At 53.7% G+C, this 21,433-nt stretch overlaps 1 protein-coding gene and 1 pseudogene across 1 annotated transcript; one reads left to right on the plus strand and one right to left on the minus strand.

Moving 5' to 3' along the window:
• The window catches only part of LOC132494100 (organic anion transporter 7-like), a 37,690-nt pseudogene extending 36,466 nt beyond the window's left edge, over positions 1-1,224 (minus strand).
• Positions 1,223-20,829, plus strand: SLC22A8 (solute carrier family 22 member 8). Its single transcript, XM_060104600.1, has 10 exons — positions 1,223-1,558; positions 14,311-14,414; positions 14,953-15,107; positions 15,602-15,770; positions 17,877-18,000; positions 18,211-18,326; positions 19,282-19,496; positions 20,203-20,311; positions 20,448-20,651; positions 20,730-20,829. The coding sequence occupies exons 1-10, from the start codon at positions 1,223-1,225 to the stop codon at positions 20,827-20,829; spliced, it is 1,632 nt and encodes a 543-aa protein (XP_059960583.1).
• The last annotated feature ends 604 nt before the right edge of the window (positions 20,830-21,433 follow it).

Consider the following 21,433-nt stretch of genomic DNA (forward strand, 5'->3'; position numbering starts at 1 on the left):
GGGAAGTCGCTGCCCTGGAGAGTATTGTCCACTCACGGGCAGTAGCACTTCTCTCATTGGCTCTTCTCAGCTCCGAGTCTTCAGACCGTCAGCTCAGAGAGGACCCTGGGCCCTCAGGACTCAAGCCAGCCCCCCACCCGCTCCCCAGACTCCCTCTGCCCAAACCACCTAGGCTTCTGTCCCCCCAGCAGCCCCACTAGACTCAGCCACGCCACCACACCAGCCTTTGCTGAGGCAGCCCTTTGAGGAAAGCTGGGCTTAGTGGGTCCACAGCCCTGGCCCTGCCAGTGTCATTAATCCCCAAAAGAAAGTCAAACATTAGCCTGGGAAACAGCTTATGCCTGCCTTATATAAGCTCCCCTGGGGAAGGCACAAACACAGCTTGTTGGAGCTGAGCCGCCAAACTACAGCAGCTGCCGGACCCTGGGACAGAGCAAGGATTTCAGCCGTATCGACCACCGACCCCACTGGAGGAGGAGCCAGGCCCAGCTACCAGGTGAGGAGGGACCCCTGGGAAGCCCCCAAGGCCGGGCCTTGCTTCCTCACTGCAACTGACCAAGCCCCTTATGCCCTCTGGGATCTGCTTGGCCCCTTTCTGCTGCCCTGCTATGGTGCACCCTGCCCCAGGGGACAGCCAAAACCAGGAGGTGCTGGGCTTGGGGAGACCTTCCCAGCAGGCAACCTGAGCTCTGCCAGTCCCGTGTGTCTGCTCGAGGCAACCAGGGACCTCCCCCACTTACTCCTGACATCCATCCTGTGGGGACAACGTCCAAGACGGGGCCCCTCGGTCCCAGCGGCCTGGCCTGCACTGCCCCATGCCTGCAGCGCGTGTGACCAGCCAGGCTGAACACATACTCACACCCACAAGTCCCCACACGCACACAGCGACACACCCGCGCTCACACAGCTGTGCCCTGACACTCCAGCCTAAGTGTGCACATCCCAGCAGACACTGCTGTGAGCACACACCACACCTGTGACCCCACGTCTGTACGCGCAGTTCGGTACATCCTCATCCACACGCAAATCTGTGGGTATGCACAGCTGAGCCCCACATCCTCACACACTTGTACATACACAGGCTTACACATACACCTGGGCACACCCTCCCCCTTGTGCTTCCACAACCGTCCACCTGCCCCGCCTCACCCCCATGCACACATCCCTCTCCCCGGCCTGGTGCCCCACCCACCCGTAGCTCTGGCTCGTCTCATCCGGTGCCATGACCTTCGCCGAGCTCGTGGACCGCGTGGCCAGCAAAGGGCATTTCCAGTTCCTGCACACAGTCCTGCTCGGCCTCCCGATCCTCAGCATGGCCAACCACAACCTGCTGCAGATCTTCACAGCGGCCACCCCCGCCCACCACTGTCGCCCACCACCCAACGCCTCTGCAGGGCCCTGGGTGCTCCCCATGGGCCTGGATGAGAAGCCTGAGCGGTGCCTCCGTTTTGTATATCCACCCAACGCCAGCCTGCCCAATGACACCCAGGGGGCCACCGAGCCCTGCCTGGATGGCTGGACCTACGACGTCAGCACCAGGGACTCCATTGTGACTGAGGTATGCCCAGAGGCCAGCCCTCTCCCTCCGATTACAGCAGGAACCCCACACTCATAGACAGGGGAGCAGGCTGGGGCCCAGTCTCCCTAAGGACCCAGGGACAGGCACTGGGCAGGCAGAGAGGAAGGAGCCGGGTGCAGAGACATACCAACCAAAAGGTCCCGTCTCTTCACGTTCAGAGTGCAAATGGCCCTTTCTATGCCAGGCGCAGTGCCAAACTCTGGGGATACAAAAATGCACTGTCCCTGTTCCCACGGGGTCCACCGCCCAGCAGGGGTAACACAAATTAATGAGAGGACCACACAAAGAAATGTCAAATTACAACTTCAAAGTACTTAAAGTTGTGACCTTAGACTACAACCTACCCCTGGACTGTGGGCAGGGGCCAGGGGAAGAAGCTTCCTTTAAAAAGTGACCCTGGGCAGAGATAAGGGAGTCCAGCAAGTGTTAGCCAGGCAATGGGGAAAAGGAGGAAAATTCCATCTTGTGCAAAGGTCTCAAGGTGGGACAGTGTGTGGAGGAGGGGGTGGACAGAGGTGAGGGTTGGGACATGCCTGAGCAGACCCAGAAAACATCTCATCCGCTCCTGCAGTCACTTATGTGTGCATCTCCCATTCATTCACACCCTCATTTATTCACTGATTCTTTTACCCACCATCTCCAGGAGTTACAGAGGTAAATCAGGCTCTCGAATGACCTGGAGACCATGGTCAGATGAAGAGAGCGAAAAGGGAATTGGCATTTATTGAGGATCCACAAATGGCCAGGCACATCTTGGTGTATGGCAGACATTGTCTCCCATACTTTGATTCCCACAATGATATTCTGTTGAAGGTGATTTTATCTCCTTTTTCATTCAAAAAAAAAAAAAAAAGAAAAGAAAAGAAACTAAGACTCAGTGGAAGGAAATGAAGGTCCAGTGCCACACAGCTGGTCAGTTTCGGAGCTGGAATTTAAAGCAAAAGTCCATACTAGGCACAGGGAGACAAGCATTCATGGCAGTACAAAAGAGTGGGGAGACCACGGGATTCTATGGAGGCTTCCTGGAGGGGGTGACATCTGAGCAGTGAGCAGAGGCCAACGTTTTCATTCTCCCTTCGGGGACCACGAGCCCCTCAAGGGCAGGATCTTGCTTTTGCCGCATTAGAAGGGATGCATTTCAAAGTCTTTACCTGGTGCCAGTCCTGTGCTGGGCACACTATGAGCGTGGGCTCCTGGAATCCCTGGAGATGGTATCTCAGTGAGGGAAGTATTGTTAGTACCTTCAGATGAGGAAACCGAGGCTCAGCCTGGTTCAGTGACTTTCTCAGGATTACATATGATTCGGACCTGGCAGAGAAATGATTTGAATCCAGGACTATCTATGTTCAGAATCTATGATTGCTGTTCATTTGTCTAGTGAATATTTATTTCTGTATAAAGCTCTGACCACGCGCAAGGCACTGTCCTAAGTGCTTTATAAATATTAACTAACCCTTTTAACCTTCCTGACACCATTATAAGATAGTATGATAAGCCCATTGTTGTGATGGGGAAACTGAAGCACAGAGAGGATGAGGAGCCTGTGCAAGGTCTCGCCACTAGTAAGAGGCAGATGCAGGACCTGAACACAGGCACCGGCCCCAGAGCCACGCTCCTAACCATCACATCTGCTGACTCTCATAGTCCTGGATACTCCATCCCTGTCCTATGCACTATTTCTCCCCAGCACCCAGCCCAGGACCTGAAATACATCCAGCATCCAACAATTTTTTTTTTTTTTTTTTTTTTTTTTTGAGGTACGCAGGCCTCTCACTGCTGTGGCCTCTCCCATTGTGGAGCACAGGCTCCGGACGCGCAAGCTCAGCGGCCATGGCTCACGGGCCCAGCCGCTCCACGGCATGTGGGATCCTCCCGGACCGGGGCATGAACCCGTGTCCCCTGCATCGGCAGGCGGACTCTCAACCACTGTGCCACCAGGGAAACCCCAACATTTATTGACAGCTACACTCATAATACTGAGGACACAGAGTCAAAGAACTCATGAGCCCTGCCTGTCCTCCAGGTGCTCACCTGTAGTGAGGAAACTCACCAGCAGCGTGGTGGGGTATGCAGGCTTCCCAGGGCAGGGGTTTTCAGCTGCTTTGCTATATCCCCAGCAGCTGCAACAGTGCCTGGCACAGAGGAGGCGCACTGTGAAATAAATATTTGTGTAATGAATGGATACGAGCTTTATGAACTCAGGGTGCTCTGGGAGCGGAGGGGCATGGAATCTGCCTGGAGGGGGAACCCAGGGGGGCTCACTGGAGTCAGCAAAGCCTGAGCTGAGTGTGAAGGAGGGGTCAGGGTTAGGGAGGGGTCTGATGCGGGCAAGTGCACCCCAGGCGAAAGGAAGGGTGTGCCTGGAGTCACATGCACAGTCACAGGAGCATAAAGAGAGCAAAGCAGTAAGGACTGCAAGAGACTGAGGAAGGCTGGAGAGGCGGGCAGCGGGCTGCGGAGGCCAGGGGCATAGGGAGCAGGAGGGCCTGGAGTGGATGCCGGGGCAAAGGACTGGCCTCTGTCTCAAAGGTGACAGGGAGCCATTGTATGGTGTTATGCAGGAGTGTGGCATACTCAGATCACCTTCTATGGATCTGCACTCTGACTGTGATCTCGGGTAGCCTCAGCCTACAGCAGCGGCTTGAAGCAGGATTTCGATTCCCAGCCAGAGATTGAAGTCAGGCCACAACAGTGAGAGCGCTGAATCCTGGCCACTAGACCAGTGGCCAGTGACAAGATCCTGGCCCTTCGGCTTTGTAGAAATGAATTCCCACAAAGACAGAAAGTAGTGAAACAAGTAAAATATTTATTAGGAGGTAAAAGGGTACATGTGGATAGACACATGGGCAGACTCAGAGAGAGAGTTGCACCCTGTGATAGTTTGAATCACTTACATGGGGCATTTCTTCCGGGTTTCCTCTGGCCAATCATCTCGCTCTGCCTGGTTCTGAGGCCGTATTTTGTTTATCTCAGAGTCCTCCCATGTGTGCGCGCGCATCTCTTAGCCAAGATGGATTCTAGCCAAGAGGCCTGTGGGTAGGTTGATGTCACTTACTATGGAGTGGCACCCCCTCCGTTGTTGACCTTCAAGGAGCCTTTCTGAGCACGTATAGTTGGGAAGGTCTCCTTGACTTCAAGAATGAGGCATATGCAGTCTTTTTTTTTTTTTGCGGTACGTGGGCCTCTCACTGTTGTGGCCTCTCCCGCTGCGGAGCACAGGCTCCGGACGCGCAGGCTCAGCGGCCATGGCTCACGGGCCCAGCTGCTCCGCGGCATGTGGGATCTTCCCGGACCGGGGCACAAACCCGTGTCCCCTGCATCGGCAGGCGGACTCTCAACCACTGCGCCACCAGGGAAGCCCGGCATATGCAGTCTTTTATCTCTTATCTGGACAGGGCTCAGCTCTCCTCCCTCCTGCTACTTTGGAGTATCTGTCCACAGGGGACGAACTCCGGCTGCTCAGCCTGGGGCCCATCTATCTCCTGCCTCAACTGCAGGGCGGAGGGTAGCTTGTGGAGCATTTTGGTCCAGCAGCTGGGAGACCGGTTAGCAGGTTGCTACAGGGACCCAGGACCAAGATGACAGACGGCAGGGGCAGTCGGAATAAATACCAGAGAGGTTGGGGAGTCAGAATCTCTGGGACTCGGGAACCAAATGGATGTAGGGGCGAGGAACAGGGTTGGGGGTGGGGGGCGTGGAAATGCCCCAATATCTGTAAATAAGTTTCCAGATGTGTGGGCAACTTGCTGTACATCTGGTCCCTGGAAGACAGAGAGAAGGGGTAAAGCCACCATCCATGTCCTCCAGAATACAGAACCTAGACGAGGAAACAAAAATCCTACAGGGAGCAATGAAATAACAACCATCACTACCCCTTACCGCGTGCTAACCCCTTGCCAGGCGGCTCTAATCAGTTTGCTCGTATGAACTCATTTAATCCTCACAACAACTCTCTGAGGTTAGTACCTATATTATGTCAGTTTTGCAGATGAGGAAACCAAGGTACAGGTTACTGGCCCAAGGCACCACATCTTATAAATGGTGGAGCTGGGAGCCAAACCCAGGCAGCAGGGCTCCAGAGCCACCTGCCCCCATTTCCCCACCCCCATGCTCCTGGGGACTGCATCCCTCGACCACTGCACCCTGGGCTAGATTCTAGGAAGCGCTCAGTTAATGCTGGATGAAGGCCATATGCCCTCAGAGCCCGGCAGGAGGGACTCAGACAGTGCTGACTGCTGGGAAGTGTCTTCCCCTCCAGGGTGCGCCTTGAGCTACAGGGAGCCTGGCCAAGAGCAGAGCTTGCAGGTCTTTTTTTTTTTTTTTGGCTGCGTTGGGTCTTTATTGCTCCATGTAGGCTTTCTCTAGTTGCCGTGAGCAGAGGCTACTCTTCGTTGCGGTGTGCGGACTTCTCATTGCGGTGGCTTCTCTCGTTGCGGAGCACAGGCTCTAGGTGCATGGGATTCAGTACTTGTGGCACATGGGCTCAGTAGTTGTGGCTCACAGGCTCTGGAGTGCAGGCTCAGTAGTTGTGGCGCACGGACTTAGTTGCTCCGTGGCATGTGGGATCTTCCCGAACCAAGGCTCGAACCCGTGTCCCCTGCATTGGCAGGTGGATTCTTAACCACTGCACCACCAGGGAAGCCCAGCTTGCAGTTCTTGTACCCCGTCAAGCATCAGCTCACATCTGTGCCAGCTGAGCACCCAGTCACCATTCCAGCAGTTAGGGCCATGTGAATCTGCATCCCAAATACACAGGGTTTCACCAGGCCTCGGGGTCTGCCCCCTTCTCCAGGTCGGGTCCTGGTCAGGCCCAGGCTCCCTGAGGACTCTCAGCCATGAGAACCCCTGATCAGGGTCCTCATCCAGTCAGGGAAATGTCAGTGGCCAGACCCAGCCAGGTGCTCTTAGCAGCACAACAAGGTCAAAACCCCTTTGACTTTTCTGTTTGTGGTTCGAGCCGTGGCAAATCTATGCTCCATCACTTGGGGTGGGGTGGGGTTCCGGTCCCTCACGGGGTGGAGGTAAGACAGTGGCTGGCTCACCTAGGGGTGCGTCTCTGGTGTGGAGGCAGGGACCTGGGTGTGCCAGCCCTGGGGGGAAGGGTGGTAATCAGGAAGACAGCACCTGGCAACCAACTCAGCCCAGGTGACCCTGGTTAGTAGGCAGGGAGCCGTCTCCCAGGTGGACAGTGTGGCGCCATGAGCCAGGGCCAAGCAGCAGAGTTCACACTCTGACTCTGCCATTTACTGAGGATGTTACAACTCCAGAAGTCTCAGTTTCCTCATCTGTAAAATGGGGTAAGAGAACAAGTGTGACCACTAAAAGAGATAATGCAAGGCCAGCATTAGCACAGGGCCTGGCACCTACAAGGTGTTCAGCTAATGTTTGCTGCCACTGTTGCTGTTGTGGTGGTCATGACTAATGGAGATGTCCTGAGGAGTAGGGGGTTAGTCCCCCCAGAAGAGTAGGGGGACTCCTGGTAAAAGGAGAATCAGCTGTCCCAGCTCTTCCCAGCTCACCCAGGCTGCAGGGCTATTTCTCACTCCACTCCCCAACCCAGCACAGGCCAGCACACAGGGCCCAACTCCACCCCCCCACAGCCGGGGACCAGGTGAGTCATCTCCCTCCCCACCTCAGTCCCCTCATCTGTAGAATGGGATAATAAGGACCTTCCCCGCAGAGGAGGCGAGGGTGGGAGGACTGTGCTGGGTCCAGCCAGGAGCGCAGGGAGTTTCCCTCCCCATTCTGATCCCATAAGCTTTGCTGGCAGAGGTGACCACACATTCCTTTCTCTGGGTTCAGCAGAGACAAGGTAGGAATTTTTCAGAAGGAGCTTTACCAGGACGTTAAGAGGAAACAAAGGCCTTTCTTTTAAGTCTGGAAAGTGTGAGGAGTGAGGACTGTGGACTCTGGATTCCCTGGAGAGGAGCCCACAGCTTCCACACCACAAAACACAGCCCTGTGGGTGCCCAGCTCAGTCTGGGGCTCCGGAAACCCAACCCTGCAGCCCTCGAAGGCCCGGGCCTGGCCTTGGATGAGCAGGCCCTCCCCTCTGAGGCCCCTGTGAGTCCTCTCTGGACCTTGAGCCTTCCCGTTCTGTCTCCAGGGCCACAGAAATCCTGTCTCCCCACACAGGTCCCTGGAGGCCCCAAGTCAGCCGCTGGAGAAGCAGAGATCCCACTCAGTGGTCCTCCCAGAAGTGGGTCTCCACCCTGGAAGCTTCCCCTGCCGAGTGTCTGGTCTTCCTCCACGCTCACCCCCAAATCCCCAGGCTGCCCACCTCCCAGACCATCTGTCCACCTCTTGTCTCCAACTGAGCTCTTGCGTCACCCCTACTTGCTCACCCTGGCCCCTGCCCTGGGTGCCCCTCCTATCATCTCCCCTTTCCTAGCCTCCAATCTGACTCCTGCGTAATGACCAGGGGGCCCCAGCTCAGCCATGTGTCTGGGCCAGCCTGACCCCCACCGTTGCAGCCCTCACCTAGGAAGCTGTAATCCCAGGCAGGAGGAGCCCGGGGCCATCCCCTGGGTTCTCTAGGGTCAGGGTGAACATCTACCGTGTGCAGGGCCCTGGGATGGTGCTTTGCATTCCTTCTTTCACGATCCTGCGAATCTTCTTTTATGGCCACTGTGAATGTTGCCCCTTTTTACAGAGGAATACGCTGGGTTCAGATCCAGAAGGTGGCTCTCTCAGCCATGATGGTGAAATCAAGTTTTTGTAGGAAGAGGGATGGGGGTCCTGACTCCAGAATCCATGCCCTTCTACTGCATCACATGTCCCTGTGAGCACAGGCCTTACAATGACATGTGACGATAATAATAAAACAGCTATCACGTAGAGTGCCGACTGTCTGCCAGGTATAGTGCTGGGTGCTCTTCATTCCTTATTTTATTTACAATCTTGAGAAGCAGGTATTAGTATTACCCCCATTCTACAGATAAAGAGACTGAGCCACAGAGGGGTTAAGTAACTGGCCCAGGAACTCACAGCTACTAAGTGGCAGAGCTAGAGATTCATGACCTTTTGAGTCTTCCCAGGTACCTGGCTCTCTGGCCGTTGTGCCCCAGCCTTGGTTCCATCAGAGGTCCAAGAGTAGACAGAGGCATAGCAATTGTCCCCAAGTTCTAAACTGGATCTAAAAGGCCCCAAGGGCTTCCCTGGTGACGCAGTAGTTGAGAGTCTGCCTGCCGATGCGGGGGACACAGGTTCGAGCCCTGGTCTGGGAGGATCCCACATGCCACGGAGCAACTGGGCCCGTGAGCCACAATTACTGAGCCTGCGCGTCTGGAGCCTGTGCTCCACAACAAGAGGGGCCGCGACAATGAGAGGTCCGCGCACCGCGATGAAGAGTGGCCCCGAATTGCCACAACTAGAGAAAGCCCGCGCACAGAAACGAAGACCCAACACAGCCATAAATAAATAAATAAATAAATAAATAATTTAAAATATAAAATAAAAGGCCCCAAATCTAGGGAAGTTTGTTTCCCTTGTCCTTGCTCTGGAGGGAGTATGGACCATGTGTGGGGTCCCCTGGCAGAGTTAACCTATACACACACACACACACACACACGGAGCAGGGTCCCCATCCTTGATCACACATGGCTTGCCCTGACCGTTTACGTCAGGCCTTCTTCTTTGCCCTCTGAGGGGCCTCCTGGCCTATGATTTTGCTGCTGCTCCAGCTCCTGAGCCTGACATCAGATCAGCCCACTTGGCTCTGGCCTTGGCTGCCTCCTTGACCATGACTCCAGCCCATCCTGTGCTTGTGTCTTATAGTGGCACATGGCTACAGCTCCCATGGACTGAGCCTTCCCTCCAGCAGCTCAGGACTCAGAGCAAAGCACACATCAGGGAGCCATGGTCAAGAGCACTAGTTGGGGTTCCAGAAGACCTGAGTTTGAGTCTCTGCCTTGAAATGAACCAAGCTGTGCTTGGGCAAGTTATTTACCCTCTGAGCCTCAGGTTCGTGCTCTGTAAAATGGAGATAATAATAGTACCCACTTCATAGGATTATTATGGCATCATTTGCAAAGCTTGCTCCGGAGCAGAGTAAGCCCTCTCTTTCTCCCCCACCATCTTCCTGGTATATCATCACTCAGGAAGACATGGCAGTGGGCTTCCTGTTCTTCCCTTCCTGAATCCAGCTCCCTAAGGAGTAAACATTCCAAGAAAGGAAAAAGAAGGCCAAGAGGATTTCCCTGGTGGTGCAGTGGTTGAGAGTCCGCCTGCCGATGCAGGGGACATGGGTTCGTACCCTGGTCCAGGAAGATCCTACATGCCGCGGAGCGGCTGGGCCCGTGAGCCATGGCCGCTGAGCCTGTGCATCTGGAGCCTGTGCTCCGCAATGGGAGAAGCCACAACAGTGAGAGGCCCGCGTACCGCAAAAAAAAAAAAAAAAAAAAAAGAAGGCCAAGAACGTTGGATAGGATATTGGGAGCAAGAACTCTATGTGGAGCTGCCAAAAGCTGGTAGACAAGAGGTCAGCCCAGACCATGCCATGGGCTAAATAGAAGTTGACTGACCTGTTCCCTCCAGTCAGCTGGTTACCTCTTCCTCTCTGGGCCTCATCAGTAAAATATGTATGGCAACGCCATTAATGATTCATTGGACAAACATTTAACATTTACTGTGCACCAACTACTCTGCTAGCTGCTAGCGATAAAGAATCAAATGAGATGTCTCCGCCCTCGGTGTGGTTATACAGGAGAGATAGACAAGCAAATAGGCAGGTAGCATGCTATGTAATCTGTGTCCTCTTAGAGGTAAGAACAGGATGCCGAGTGTGGAAGGAGAAATGAGGAATGACACTGGGAGTCTGGATGAGCTTCTCAGCCATTTATCCATTTCACGAATATTTACTGACTACCTGCTTGTGCCAGGCAGCCAGAAAAGATGCTTCTGGCACTCAGCGTAAGTGATTTTGACATGTCTTTTGAAGGACTGACAACCTTGCTAGCATAGGGAAAGATATCAAGTACAAAAGCAAAGAGGAACACAATAGCCTGAAGCTTTTGTAGGATCACTAGTGTAACTGATTACAACCATGGACCCCACGTGGCCAGGCCTATGCATGGAGTCAGAGTCAAAGGAAACATAAATCACTCTCTCAACACCTTGAAGAACGGAGACTTCAGCTACAGGTTTTCTTAACACAGAAAGCATGCCAAAAATGCCTCAAAATATTTTCCCTCCCCCCCCAAAATTCCAGGATGCCTTTAAAAATCTCTCCAGTTCTCTCTATATCTGGTCCCATGCTCTTTGCCACGCTCTTGTGTTTCCAGTCCCCTTCCTAGGTCATTCGGGGACCGAGACACACAGCAGCTCCGCCATCTTCAACACGTGGCTTCCAGAGTTGCTCTAGTTATCACCATTCCTAACCAACAGGAAGGGAGAAAGCACGCAAGTCCAAGCCAGGGATTCCCTCTTACTCAAATGAAGTGGAAGCAGCATCCATTTCTTCCACTCACACGTCATTGTCAAGAATTACATGGCCCCATCTCCCTCCTGGATGGCCTGTCCCTTTACACCGTGTGCTACACAGTACAGGAAGTCTCTCTAGACACCCACTGGCCTACTCCTTTCACACCACCTCACTTCCTCCTTTACTCTTTTCCCTCCCCATCCCCACACATGTACCATGCAGGCTCCCTTTCCAGCCAGAAGAGCCCTGGCTTTGCTGGCCACTCTGGGCCACTGTGAGCAAGCTGGAGGACCTGGAGGTTTCCCCCTTGCCCAATCCCCCTTGCTTTCTGGGGGGGAAAGCAGAAAGAGCTCCCTGGGACGTGTGGTTCTTTCCCCGCACTGTTTTGCTTCCAAAACATTCTCATACGGCATTTCCAGTGAATGAGATTCTTCACTTCATTACACAAGTAATTCAGGACAACTGGACAAAGGGTGCGTGCTGGGGATTAGCAGGAGATTAGGCCAGACAGGTGGGCAGGGGCCAGAGCCTGAGAGCTTTATAAATCTGTGTTAACAGAGCTTTCTCTTTACCCAGAGGGCAAGAGGAAGCCAGGGGGTGCCTTAGGCAAGGCAGTAAGCTGATGTGAGAGGTGCTTCAGAAAAGCCACTCAGGTTATCTGGGAAAGGATGGATAGGAAGGACTGAGGTCGAAGGTTGGGAGACCTGTCAGAAGATTGTTGCGATAATCCTCTCTGGGCTCAATTTCCTCAACTGTAAAATGAGGATGACAGCAGCTCTACGTCATAGGTTGCTATGATGACTGGAAAAATTAAGGCATGGAAAGTGCTTACTTAGAACAGTGTCTGGTGCAGAGTAAGCCCTCAATATATATTGGCTGTTATTCTTTTTTTTAAATGTAGTTTATTGAAGTATAGCAGATTTACAATGTTGTGTTAATTTCTGCTATACAGCAAAGTGACTCAGTTACCCATATATACACTCTTTTCATATTTTTTTCCATTATGGCTTCTCACAGGATATTGAATATAGTTCCCCGTGCTATACAGTAGGACCTTGTTTTTTTATCCATGCTATATATACTAGCTTGCATCTGCTAATCCCAACCTCCCAATCCATCCCTCCCCTGCTCCCCTCCCGCTTGGCAACCACAAGTCTGTTCTCTATGTCTGTGAGTCTGTTTCTGTTTCGTAGATAAGTTCATTTATGTCATCACATGTAAGTGATATCATATGATATTTTGTCCTTCTCTTTCTGACTTACTTCACTTAGTATGATAATCTCTAGGTCCATCCATGTTGCTGCAAATGGCATTATTTCATTCTTTTTTATGGCTGAATAGTATTCCACTGTATATATGTACCACATCTTCTTTATCCATTCATCTGTCAATGGACATTTAGGTTGTTTCCATGTCTTGGCTATTGTGAACCATGCTGCTATAAACATAGGGCTGCATGTATCTTTTTTAATTATAGTTTTGTCCAGATACATGCCCAGGAATGGGATTATTGGATCATATGGCAACTCTATTTTTAGTTTTTTGAGGACCCTTCATACTGTTTTCCATAGTGACTGCACGAATTCACATTCCCACTAACAGTGTAGGAGGGTTCCCATTTCTCCACACCCTTTCCAGCATTTGTTATTTGTGGACTTTTTAATGATGGCCATTCTGACCGATGTGGGGTGATACCTCATAGTTTTGGTTTGCATTTCTCTAATAATTTGCAACATTGAGCATCTTTTCATATGCCTGTTGGCCATCCGTATTTCTTCTTTGGAGAAATGTCTCTTTAGGTCTCTCCCCATTTTTCGATTGGGTTGTTTGTTTTTTGTTTTTGAGTTGCATGAGCTGTTTGTAAATTTTGGAAATTAAGCCCTCATCGGTCTCATCATTTGCAAATATTTTCTCCCAGTTCATAGGTTGTCTTTTCATTTTGTTTGTGGTTTTCATTAGGTCCCATTGCTTTTATTTCTACTGAATATTGGCTGTTATTCTTAATCCAAGCATAAGAGGATGAGGCCTGCACTAAGATAGCAGTAGTGGAAATAGAAGAATCCAGATTCAAGAAATATTAAAGGACTTCCCTAGTGGTCCAGTGGTTAAGACTCCATGCTTCCACTGCAGGGGCATGGGTTCGATCCCTGGTTGGGGAAGTAAGATCCCACATGCCGCTAGCAGCGGCCAGAGAAAAAAGAAAGAAAGAAGTATTTTAAAAGTTAGAAACTGGAGGATGAAGTGGTTGTAACATGGGAGAGGAAGGAGTCCAAAAAGGGCTGCCAGTCACTGTGATTCAGACCTTACAGGGAGGGGGTGGCAAGTCTCGCTGACTCTGAGATGCCCAAAAGACACCCTCCAGGTGGAGATTTCAAGTAGGCTGCTGAATTGATGGGTCTCAAGGCCAGAAGAAAGGTTGGGCTAAAGAGAGGGATTTGGAGTCTTCACCATAAAATAATCATTGAAGCCATAGGAGCAGGTGGCATTTCCTGGGGAAAGTGAATAAAAAGAGAAAGATCCAAGAAGAGGCCTGGGCAACTTTTAAGGGATAGAGAGAAAGACCACAGAGGGAGGGAAAGGAGGAAGACAGGAGGAGGGAGAGGTCAGCGGGGTCATGGGCTGCTGAAGGGAAGTCAGGTCAGGAAACAGAAGGTTCCATTGGGTTTGGGGAGCAGAGTTTCAGTGGAGTCGTGGGGGCAGACTCGGGAAATGAGTGGGACACGAGGACAGGGTGACAGCCAGGATGGTTCCTTGTTCAAGAGATCTGGCTTTGAAGGGAAGAGAGAAATGAAGCAAATGTGGAAGGGAAAGAGGCTTTAAGTGGAGAGACTGGAACACAAGCTAATGATGATACGGAGCAGTCAGGAGAGAGACTGAAGGTGTGGGATGGAGGGAGGTGGCAGCGGGAATGGCCCCTGGAGGAGAGAGGGGGCAAGCAGAGGGACCAGCCTTGCACAAGCGAAGTTGGGGAGCAGACACACAGGTAACCACAGGATGCAGGTGAGCCTGGAGGAGCTTGAAGGCAGACCTGGTTGTGACAGCTGAGCAGACTTCACAAGCCATATGGCAGGCCACATGTGCCGAAGGGATGTCGTCATTACAGAACCACAAGGCAGGGACCCAAGGAGCCCCAAGCCAGCCTGAAGGGGGAAGCTGCATGGGGAGCAGGGGCCAGCCTCAGGGAAGCCAAGCGTGGGCGCTGGGGGAGGGAGCACACACATAGGGGCGCAGGCTGAGTGCGGCTGAGAGGCTGGGCTGGACTGAGCCGGGTGGCCGGCTGGCCAGCTGGCTCTCCCTCTCTCCTGCGCAGTGGGACCTGGTATGCAACTCCAACAAACTGAAGGAGATGGCCCAGTCTATCTTCATGGCGGGCATACTGATTGGGGGTCTCGTGCTGGGAGACCTGTCTGACAGGTGAGACGCGGGGGCCTCGCCAGGGGAGGCACAACCCATGGAGACTCCCCGCCCCTCTCCATTCCACCCATGCACCCCCAAAGAGGCAAAGAGCTGGGGTAGGGGGGAGAGATGGTCCTTGCTGTGTGGCCAGCCCCTTTCAGGGCCACAGCCTTCTCCCTGCCCCAAAACCCCTACAGTTTGAGTCTTCCAGCCTCCCCAGACCTGGGGAAACGGCCTCAGTGTTTTCAGACACAGTAGTGGCCGCATGGCAGTGGAGGTGGGTGGATGAACGGCTTGGAGAGGAGAGGTCCTTTGACCCCTGCTCGGGTAGCTAAGCTGGCGGTGGAGGAGATCACTCATTAACTCAAACATCTAACTGCAAACCTGTCAACCAAAAAAAGCAATTACCAGCAAGGCTCTGTCTGGGGAGGGAGTTATATGCCCTGCCTGGCCCTTTGGGAGGTGGAGGGTCCAGCCATTTGCCCGGAGGCCTGCAGAGTCGCTGTCCTTGGGTGGCTCACGGCAGCTAATGACCCTCTTCTTCTTCGAGCTACAGGTTTGGCCGCAAGCCCATCCTGACCTGCAGCTACCTGCTGCTGGCAGCCAGCGGCTCAGGCGCAGCCTTCAGCCCCACGCTCCCCGTCTACACAGTCTTCCGCTTCCTGTGTGGCTGCGGCATCTCAGGCATCACCCTGAGCACCACGATCTTGAGTGAGCCACAGCGGGAGAGGCCAGGGACCAGGAGTTTGGGGAGCACCAGCCTGAAGCCAAGAGTGTGGCTCAGGCACAGGCACTGGGCGACCTTGGTCAGGCAAGGTCGCTGCCCCTCTTAGGACCCCAGAGGCCCCCTCTGAACATATAACAACAAGCATAATAGCAGCAGCTTCAGTGCTGAGGACCTACCCCGGGCCTGGCATCTGCCAGGTACATGATCTCATTCAGCCCATACACACAAGTGGTAAAACAAGGGAAGTCACCTGTCACTGGAGAGGCAGTCAAGACTGCAGGCTTGGGAGTCAGTCAAACCTACGTTTGAGTCCTACCTTCTTGAGCCTCAGTCACCGCATCTCTAAAATGGGGGCAATGAAACCTTAGGATCAGGGTCAGATCAAGCAGCCAACGGAGGGGCAGGGGCTGGTGCCTCTTCTCAGGAGGTGCCCACTGCCCAGTAGGGTCTTAATCTGGTCCTTGGGTTCCTCCTGCAGGTGTCGAGTGGGTGTCCACCCGGATGAGGGCCATCAAGTCGATTTCACTCGGTTACTTCTACACCAGTGGCCAGTTCATTCTGCCTGGCCTGGCCTACGCCATCCCCCAGTGGCGCTGGCTCCAGTTAACCGTGTCCATTCCCTTCTTCGCCTTCTTCCTGTTGTCCTGGTATGTGACCCTCGTTTCCTCAGCCCCCTCCTTAGAGCCACTGGGATCAAACAGGAGGAGCCCAGGCCTGACCAGGCTGGCTGACTCTGTCTGTCCCGAGACACCCCATCCCAGGGAGGAGGAACCACACAGCGATGCATGCCGCGGGAGGGAGCGCTCGGCTGGGGGCGTGGGGGGAGGTGAGGGGGTTAGGGTCAGGCTGTGAAGAGCACAGAAAGCCAGAGAGGCCCTCGGTTTCACGTGGAGGGACAGAGAACGCCTCTGAAGGTGCCCGGGGTGCTGAGAGGCCTGACCAAACCTCCGTTCGTGACATAATCACACAGAAGGACAAACCCAAGTGGGTGGGGATGAGAGACAAAGGGAAGTGACCACGTGGGCAGGTGGAGCCTGGGGGATGAGTCTGAGGGGCATTTTGAAGGAGAAATCCTCAGAGTGTGGGGACTTCTGGATTTGAGGTATAAAGGAAAGGAAAGCTCCAACCTGAGAACCTGGGAGAATCAAGGGGTCTGGGGCAGAGACCCCGAGTGAGGACATGTGGAAGACAGGAAACCAATCTGTAGGTGGTAGTTGATAGCTGGGCCCAAAGAACAGGAAATAATGAACAAACTCAGGAGCAGAAATGAAGTCCTGGAGGATCCTTTATCCAGCACTTACTATGTGCAAGGCCCTGCTCTGGGCATCAACCCACATCATACCAACGCTTACGGCATCTCTGTGTGAAGGGGACATTAGTATTCCCATTTTACAGATGAGGAAACTGAGGATGAGAGAGGTGAAGCAATCCTCCAAGGTTACACAAAAAGACGCAGGACTGGAATGGGGCCTCCATTTGAAAATGAGAATAAGCTCCCAAGGGGACGGGCAATCTTGCAGTGAGAGAGATGGTCAGAGAGTCCAGAGTGGAGTTCGGCATGTCCACAGCCTAGGATGGGAGCCGAGAATTGGGAGGCAAAATAAGGGCAGGTGGTCAGCAGGTCCCTTCACTCTGAGCCTCAGGATTTTTCTAGGCAAAATGGAGATACCGATGCCTGTCTCCCAGAGTTACATGTGCCTGGTCCACAGGAAGGCTCACTAATTGGAAGCCACTGTTGTCATTATCCTCAGGGAGAGGAGGATGGAATCCAGGCCCTGGCTATGGGATTTGGGAGGAAGTCACCCATCATCTTGGTAGGCGCAGGCTGAGAAGACTGTCAGGGCAGAAATAAGACCACAAGGCCAGAAGGGCAGGTAGCAATGGGCCCAGGGAGCTGCCACTACCAGCAGGACCAAAGGTCTGAGGCCAGGTGACCCGTGTCCACTCCCCTGAGGGTCTCACTGGAGCCAGGTCCTGGGTGCCTGTGGGGTCCACAGCCAGAACGGACCCCACCTGGGACCAGACTTTTCCAAGCATCCCTCCTTTCTCCCCACGCCTCTGCCTCCTCCATTTCCCTTCACTTTGTGACCCTCAGGGTTTGCTCAGGGGTGAACCAACCCCAAAAGCACAGCCCAAGGGTTGGGGAGAGTGAGGTTGGCCACACACTTGCCAACCCCAAGGCCCCATGTTGCGCTTGCAGACCGTCCCCCGACCCAGCAGAGCTGGCCTTTTGCAGGGAGAATCAAAGGGTCCTCGGACCCATTCCCTAGACCACAACCCTAAGCTTAGCCCCCTTCCTAAGCTGCCCTGGGACTGCAGCCCTGCCCCCCCCTTCACCCAGGACCTGGAATTCGGCCCAAGGACGGCTGGGGACGTGGACATGCAGGACCCTCCAGCTGTCCAGCCTTGAGCATGCCAGCCCTTCCCCAGGCCCCACCTGCCTTGGCCTGGGGCCCGAGGCTCCTAGCTAAGAACAACACCCAAGGATAACAAGCTGCCCGAGGTCGGGGGCAGGGGAAAGGCTCTTCTGGACAGGGAAGAAGAGATCTCTGGAATTTGTGCCGCCTGCAGGCAGCCCAGGTGCAGAGCTTGACCAGGTTTAAATTCCATGAAACCTGCAGTAAGGCAGCTCGGGTTTCTGGTCTTCCTAGCCTTTGGCCCTGGCTCTTGATCTTTTTCCAGCCTCTCAGAAGAACTTCTGGTGTTGGGAGGTTGGGGGTTGGGAGCCACTGTGACTTGATTCTGGCCCCCAGGTGGCTGCCAGAGTCCACACGTTGGATGATCCTGTCTGGAAGGTCCTCCAAGGCCCTGAAGACATTCCGGCAGGTGGCGGCCTTCAATGGCAAGAAGGAGGAAGGAGAAAAACTCAGCCTGGAGGTAGAGACCCAGAGGGACTGTAGTCTGGGGCACGAACCCGGGCTCTGCTCTTGGACTGTCCCCTCCTCTTGCCTCTGCTTCCCCGATCACAAGCCTAAGTCTGATGCCCTAAGCAAGCTTTTCCAAAGCCACCAGGCCTGCACCTCCCTCTCTTCTTCCTCTGCCCACCAGCTGGTCGCTAATGGACCCCTCCCCTTCCTCTGCCCCAAGGAGATCAAACTCAACCTGCAGAAGGAGATCACCTTGGCCAAGGCCAAGCACAGCATAGCTGACCTGTTCCGGACGCCCATCCTGCGCCGTGTGACCTTCTGTCTTTCCCTGGCCTGGTAACCCACCACCCCTCCCTGCCCACACCCTAGCACCCCTGCCAAGCAGGGGTCATGAACAAGGCTTCTGGCAGGCTCACCTAAGGGCAAGGCCTAAAATACCTGCAAGAAGATTCAAGGGATCCCCTCCTCAGGGCTGCCCCAGTCCAACCCCAACCCCAGTAATCTCTGGCATCCCTGCCCCACACCCAGGTCCAGCCATAAGGGTCTGCTTCCTTCTGGGGTCACACCCACCTCACCCATAGGGCAAATGCTCCAAACACCTTCACCAGCTCACATGCCTACCATGTGAGCTGTGCCTCTCTGCCCCTGTACCCTACTGGTTCTGCTCTGCCCTCTGGGACCCCACAGAACAAGCCTGGCTCTCAGGGCTTCAAGATTTAATGACAGAAATTGTGATTCTTCTAAGTCTTCTCTTTTGCCCGACATCCCACATCTCCTTCAAAGCCCTTTCCATGACCTGGTTCTGACGCCCTTCTCATCCTGGCCACCCCCATGTGAAAAGGATTCAGTATATCCAGGAACTCTTCAAAAGGGATCCCACAATTCTGAGAGGGGGAGGGGAGGCATCTGACCCATGTGTGCAGCCCTGGGGACTTTCACCTCCCACAGCTGAATGTTAAACCATTACCCAACAAAGAGCGATTGTTTACTGCCTCCTTTGGTCTCCAAGAGTCCCTCCAGGACCGATATTCTCTGGAGTCAATTATATGGCACTTTGTCATCATACCTTAGACCATGTCCATGTTAGACATAACCAATCAATCCCAGCACTCTCTCACTGAGCCCAGACACAATCTCAGAGGCCTCAAAAGAGCACTGAAGCAGCCCCTATCAATCTGTTGCAGTTGGGACAAGAAATGAAACTATTCATCATCCTGGTGACCCAATGAGCAGTAGGGGGAGAGGCCCCCACCTGGCTGTGGGTCCTAATCAATCACTCTCTGACCCTCAGGTTTTCCACCGGTTTCGCCTACTATAGTTTGGCTATGGGTGTGGAGGAATTTGGCGTCAACCTCTATGTTCTCCAGCTCATCTTTGGTGGGGTTGACGTCCCAGCCAAGTTCATCACTATGGTCTCCATAAGCTATCTGGGCCGGCACACCACGGAGGCCGTTGTTCTACTCCTGGCAGGAGGATGCATCCTGTCTCTCATCTTTGTGCCTTCGGGTGAGAAGCTGTGTCGACCCCCAGAACCCTCCGAAAGAGGCTGACCCGTGAGACCAATGTGTCTGTGGGCCTCACAGGCTGGGAAGTGGGGTTCCAGGGACTCCAGATCTGCTGAGTCTGCCTCTAATTCATTGTGTTACTGTGTTACCTTGAGCAGCTCCCTGTACTCTCTGGGGCTCAGGTTTCTCTTTTAGAAAATAACACAGGTGGGCTAGATGATATCAAAGATCCTTTTCAGACCTGACTCAGGGCAAAGTATGGTGGTGTCTACACAGTGAGAGGAATTGCTCGGGATTTGGGTGTTGCCTGGGTGACATTGCTGCAGAAGACAAGCTTGGATGGGGAAACATCAGAGCCCAGTGCTCACAACCTACTGCACCATGACCTTGGAAAAGCCACTTTTACTTTATATAGATGTTTGTGTGTTGATACACCTATATCCTTCCAAAGGAACTGGAGATATTTTAGGACAAAAACAGATACAACAAAATATGAGAATAGGGAATCAGAGCCAGGGAAAACCCCAAATGCAGCAGGACGCAAGCCTGCGAAGCACTGGGAATAGCAGAGGGGCTATTACTCAGCTTTAAGTTTGGATCTGAGCTGTCCGGCAGCCAAAGCAAAAAGGGAGACGAGGTCTCTGAGGAGTGAGAAAACTCAGGGGCTCCTGAGCCCCAAGGTCTACTGCGTTTTCTTTCCTCTGCAGACTTGTTGACCCTGAGGACAGTACTGGCTGTGTTTGGGAAGGGATGCTTGTCCAGCTCCTTCAGCTGCCTCTTCCTCTACACGAGCGAGCTATACCCCACAGTCATCCGGTAGGTGCTGGGCCTGGAAGCGGCCTAGCCAAAGGATACAGGGGCAGGTGGGATTGTGGCCCCTGTGCAGGGGTCCCAGAGCTGTTCTTTGAGAACCCACACAGAGGCTGCCAATCTCTGCTCTGAACTCTCCCAGGCAAACAGGTATGGGCATAAATAACCTGTGGACCCGCGTGGGAAGCATGACGGCCCCACTGGTGAAAATCACCGGGGAGCTGAAGCCCTTCATCCCCAATGTCATCTTTGGGACCATCGCCCTCCTGGGAGGCAGTGCAGCCCTCTTCCTGCCTGAGACGCTAAATCGGCCCTTGCCAGAGACTGTTGAAGACTTAGAAAACTGGTCAGTCCCTTGTTTCTGGCCCCACCAGTCCTCCTCCTTGGGGAAGCCCAGGGCTTTTCCTGAGCTCTCTTTCCCTAGGTCCCTGCAGGCAAAGGAGCCAAAGCAGGAGCCAGAAGCGGAAAACGCATCCCAGAGGATCCCTCTGCAGCCTTGTGAACTGGGCCTGGGCCCCAACTGAAGGCAACAGACCCTCCTTTCCCTGCCCTCCAGAGACTAATCCCAGCCAGGTCCTTGCCTGTCTCTGGGCTCCGCAGGCACCTTGGGGAGGGCCCTGGGTGCATCTATGCTCCTAGGACACAGTCTTCTAAGAGCTTGGTGGAGGTATCTCCACCACCACCGGAGCTCCCCAGCCCAGCCCTGGCCAGTTCAAAAGTTTGGCTACAGACCTTTGCACACACCCCCTTGCCCTCACCCTCCCTGCAGCCCAGGCCCTGCCATTCTTCTGTCCAGCCCTTCCCCACTGACCACTTCTCCCATTGTTCCCACTCCCTTCCCCTTCTTGCTCCCACCCTTTTCTTCAATGGGAGGTTTCAATAAACAGCAGTGAAGAACTCAAGCCATGCTGCTCAGGAACAGGGGTGGGAAAGGGGGCAGGGCCTGGTATGGACGTGTGAGTATGTGCATCTGCCCATCCACACTGGCATGTACATACAGGTATGGGCACACAGGTACATGCAAGGTAGGCTGATGTGAACACGTGTGTCCAGTGTGAGCACACTGACGTGTGTATACACCAAGCCTGTATTAGTCGACTCGGACTGCTATAACAACATGCCACAGAC

This window comes from Mesoplodon densirostris, chromosome 7 (assembly GCF_025265405.1).
Source record: "Mesoplodon densirostris isolate mMesDen1 chromosome 7, mMesDen1 primary haplotype, whole genome shotgun sequence".
Taxonomy (NCBI): Eukaryota; Metazoa; Chordata; class Mammalia; order Artiodactyla; family Ziphiidae; genus Mesoplodon; species Mesoplodon densirostris.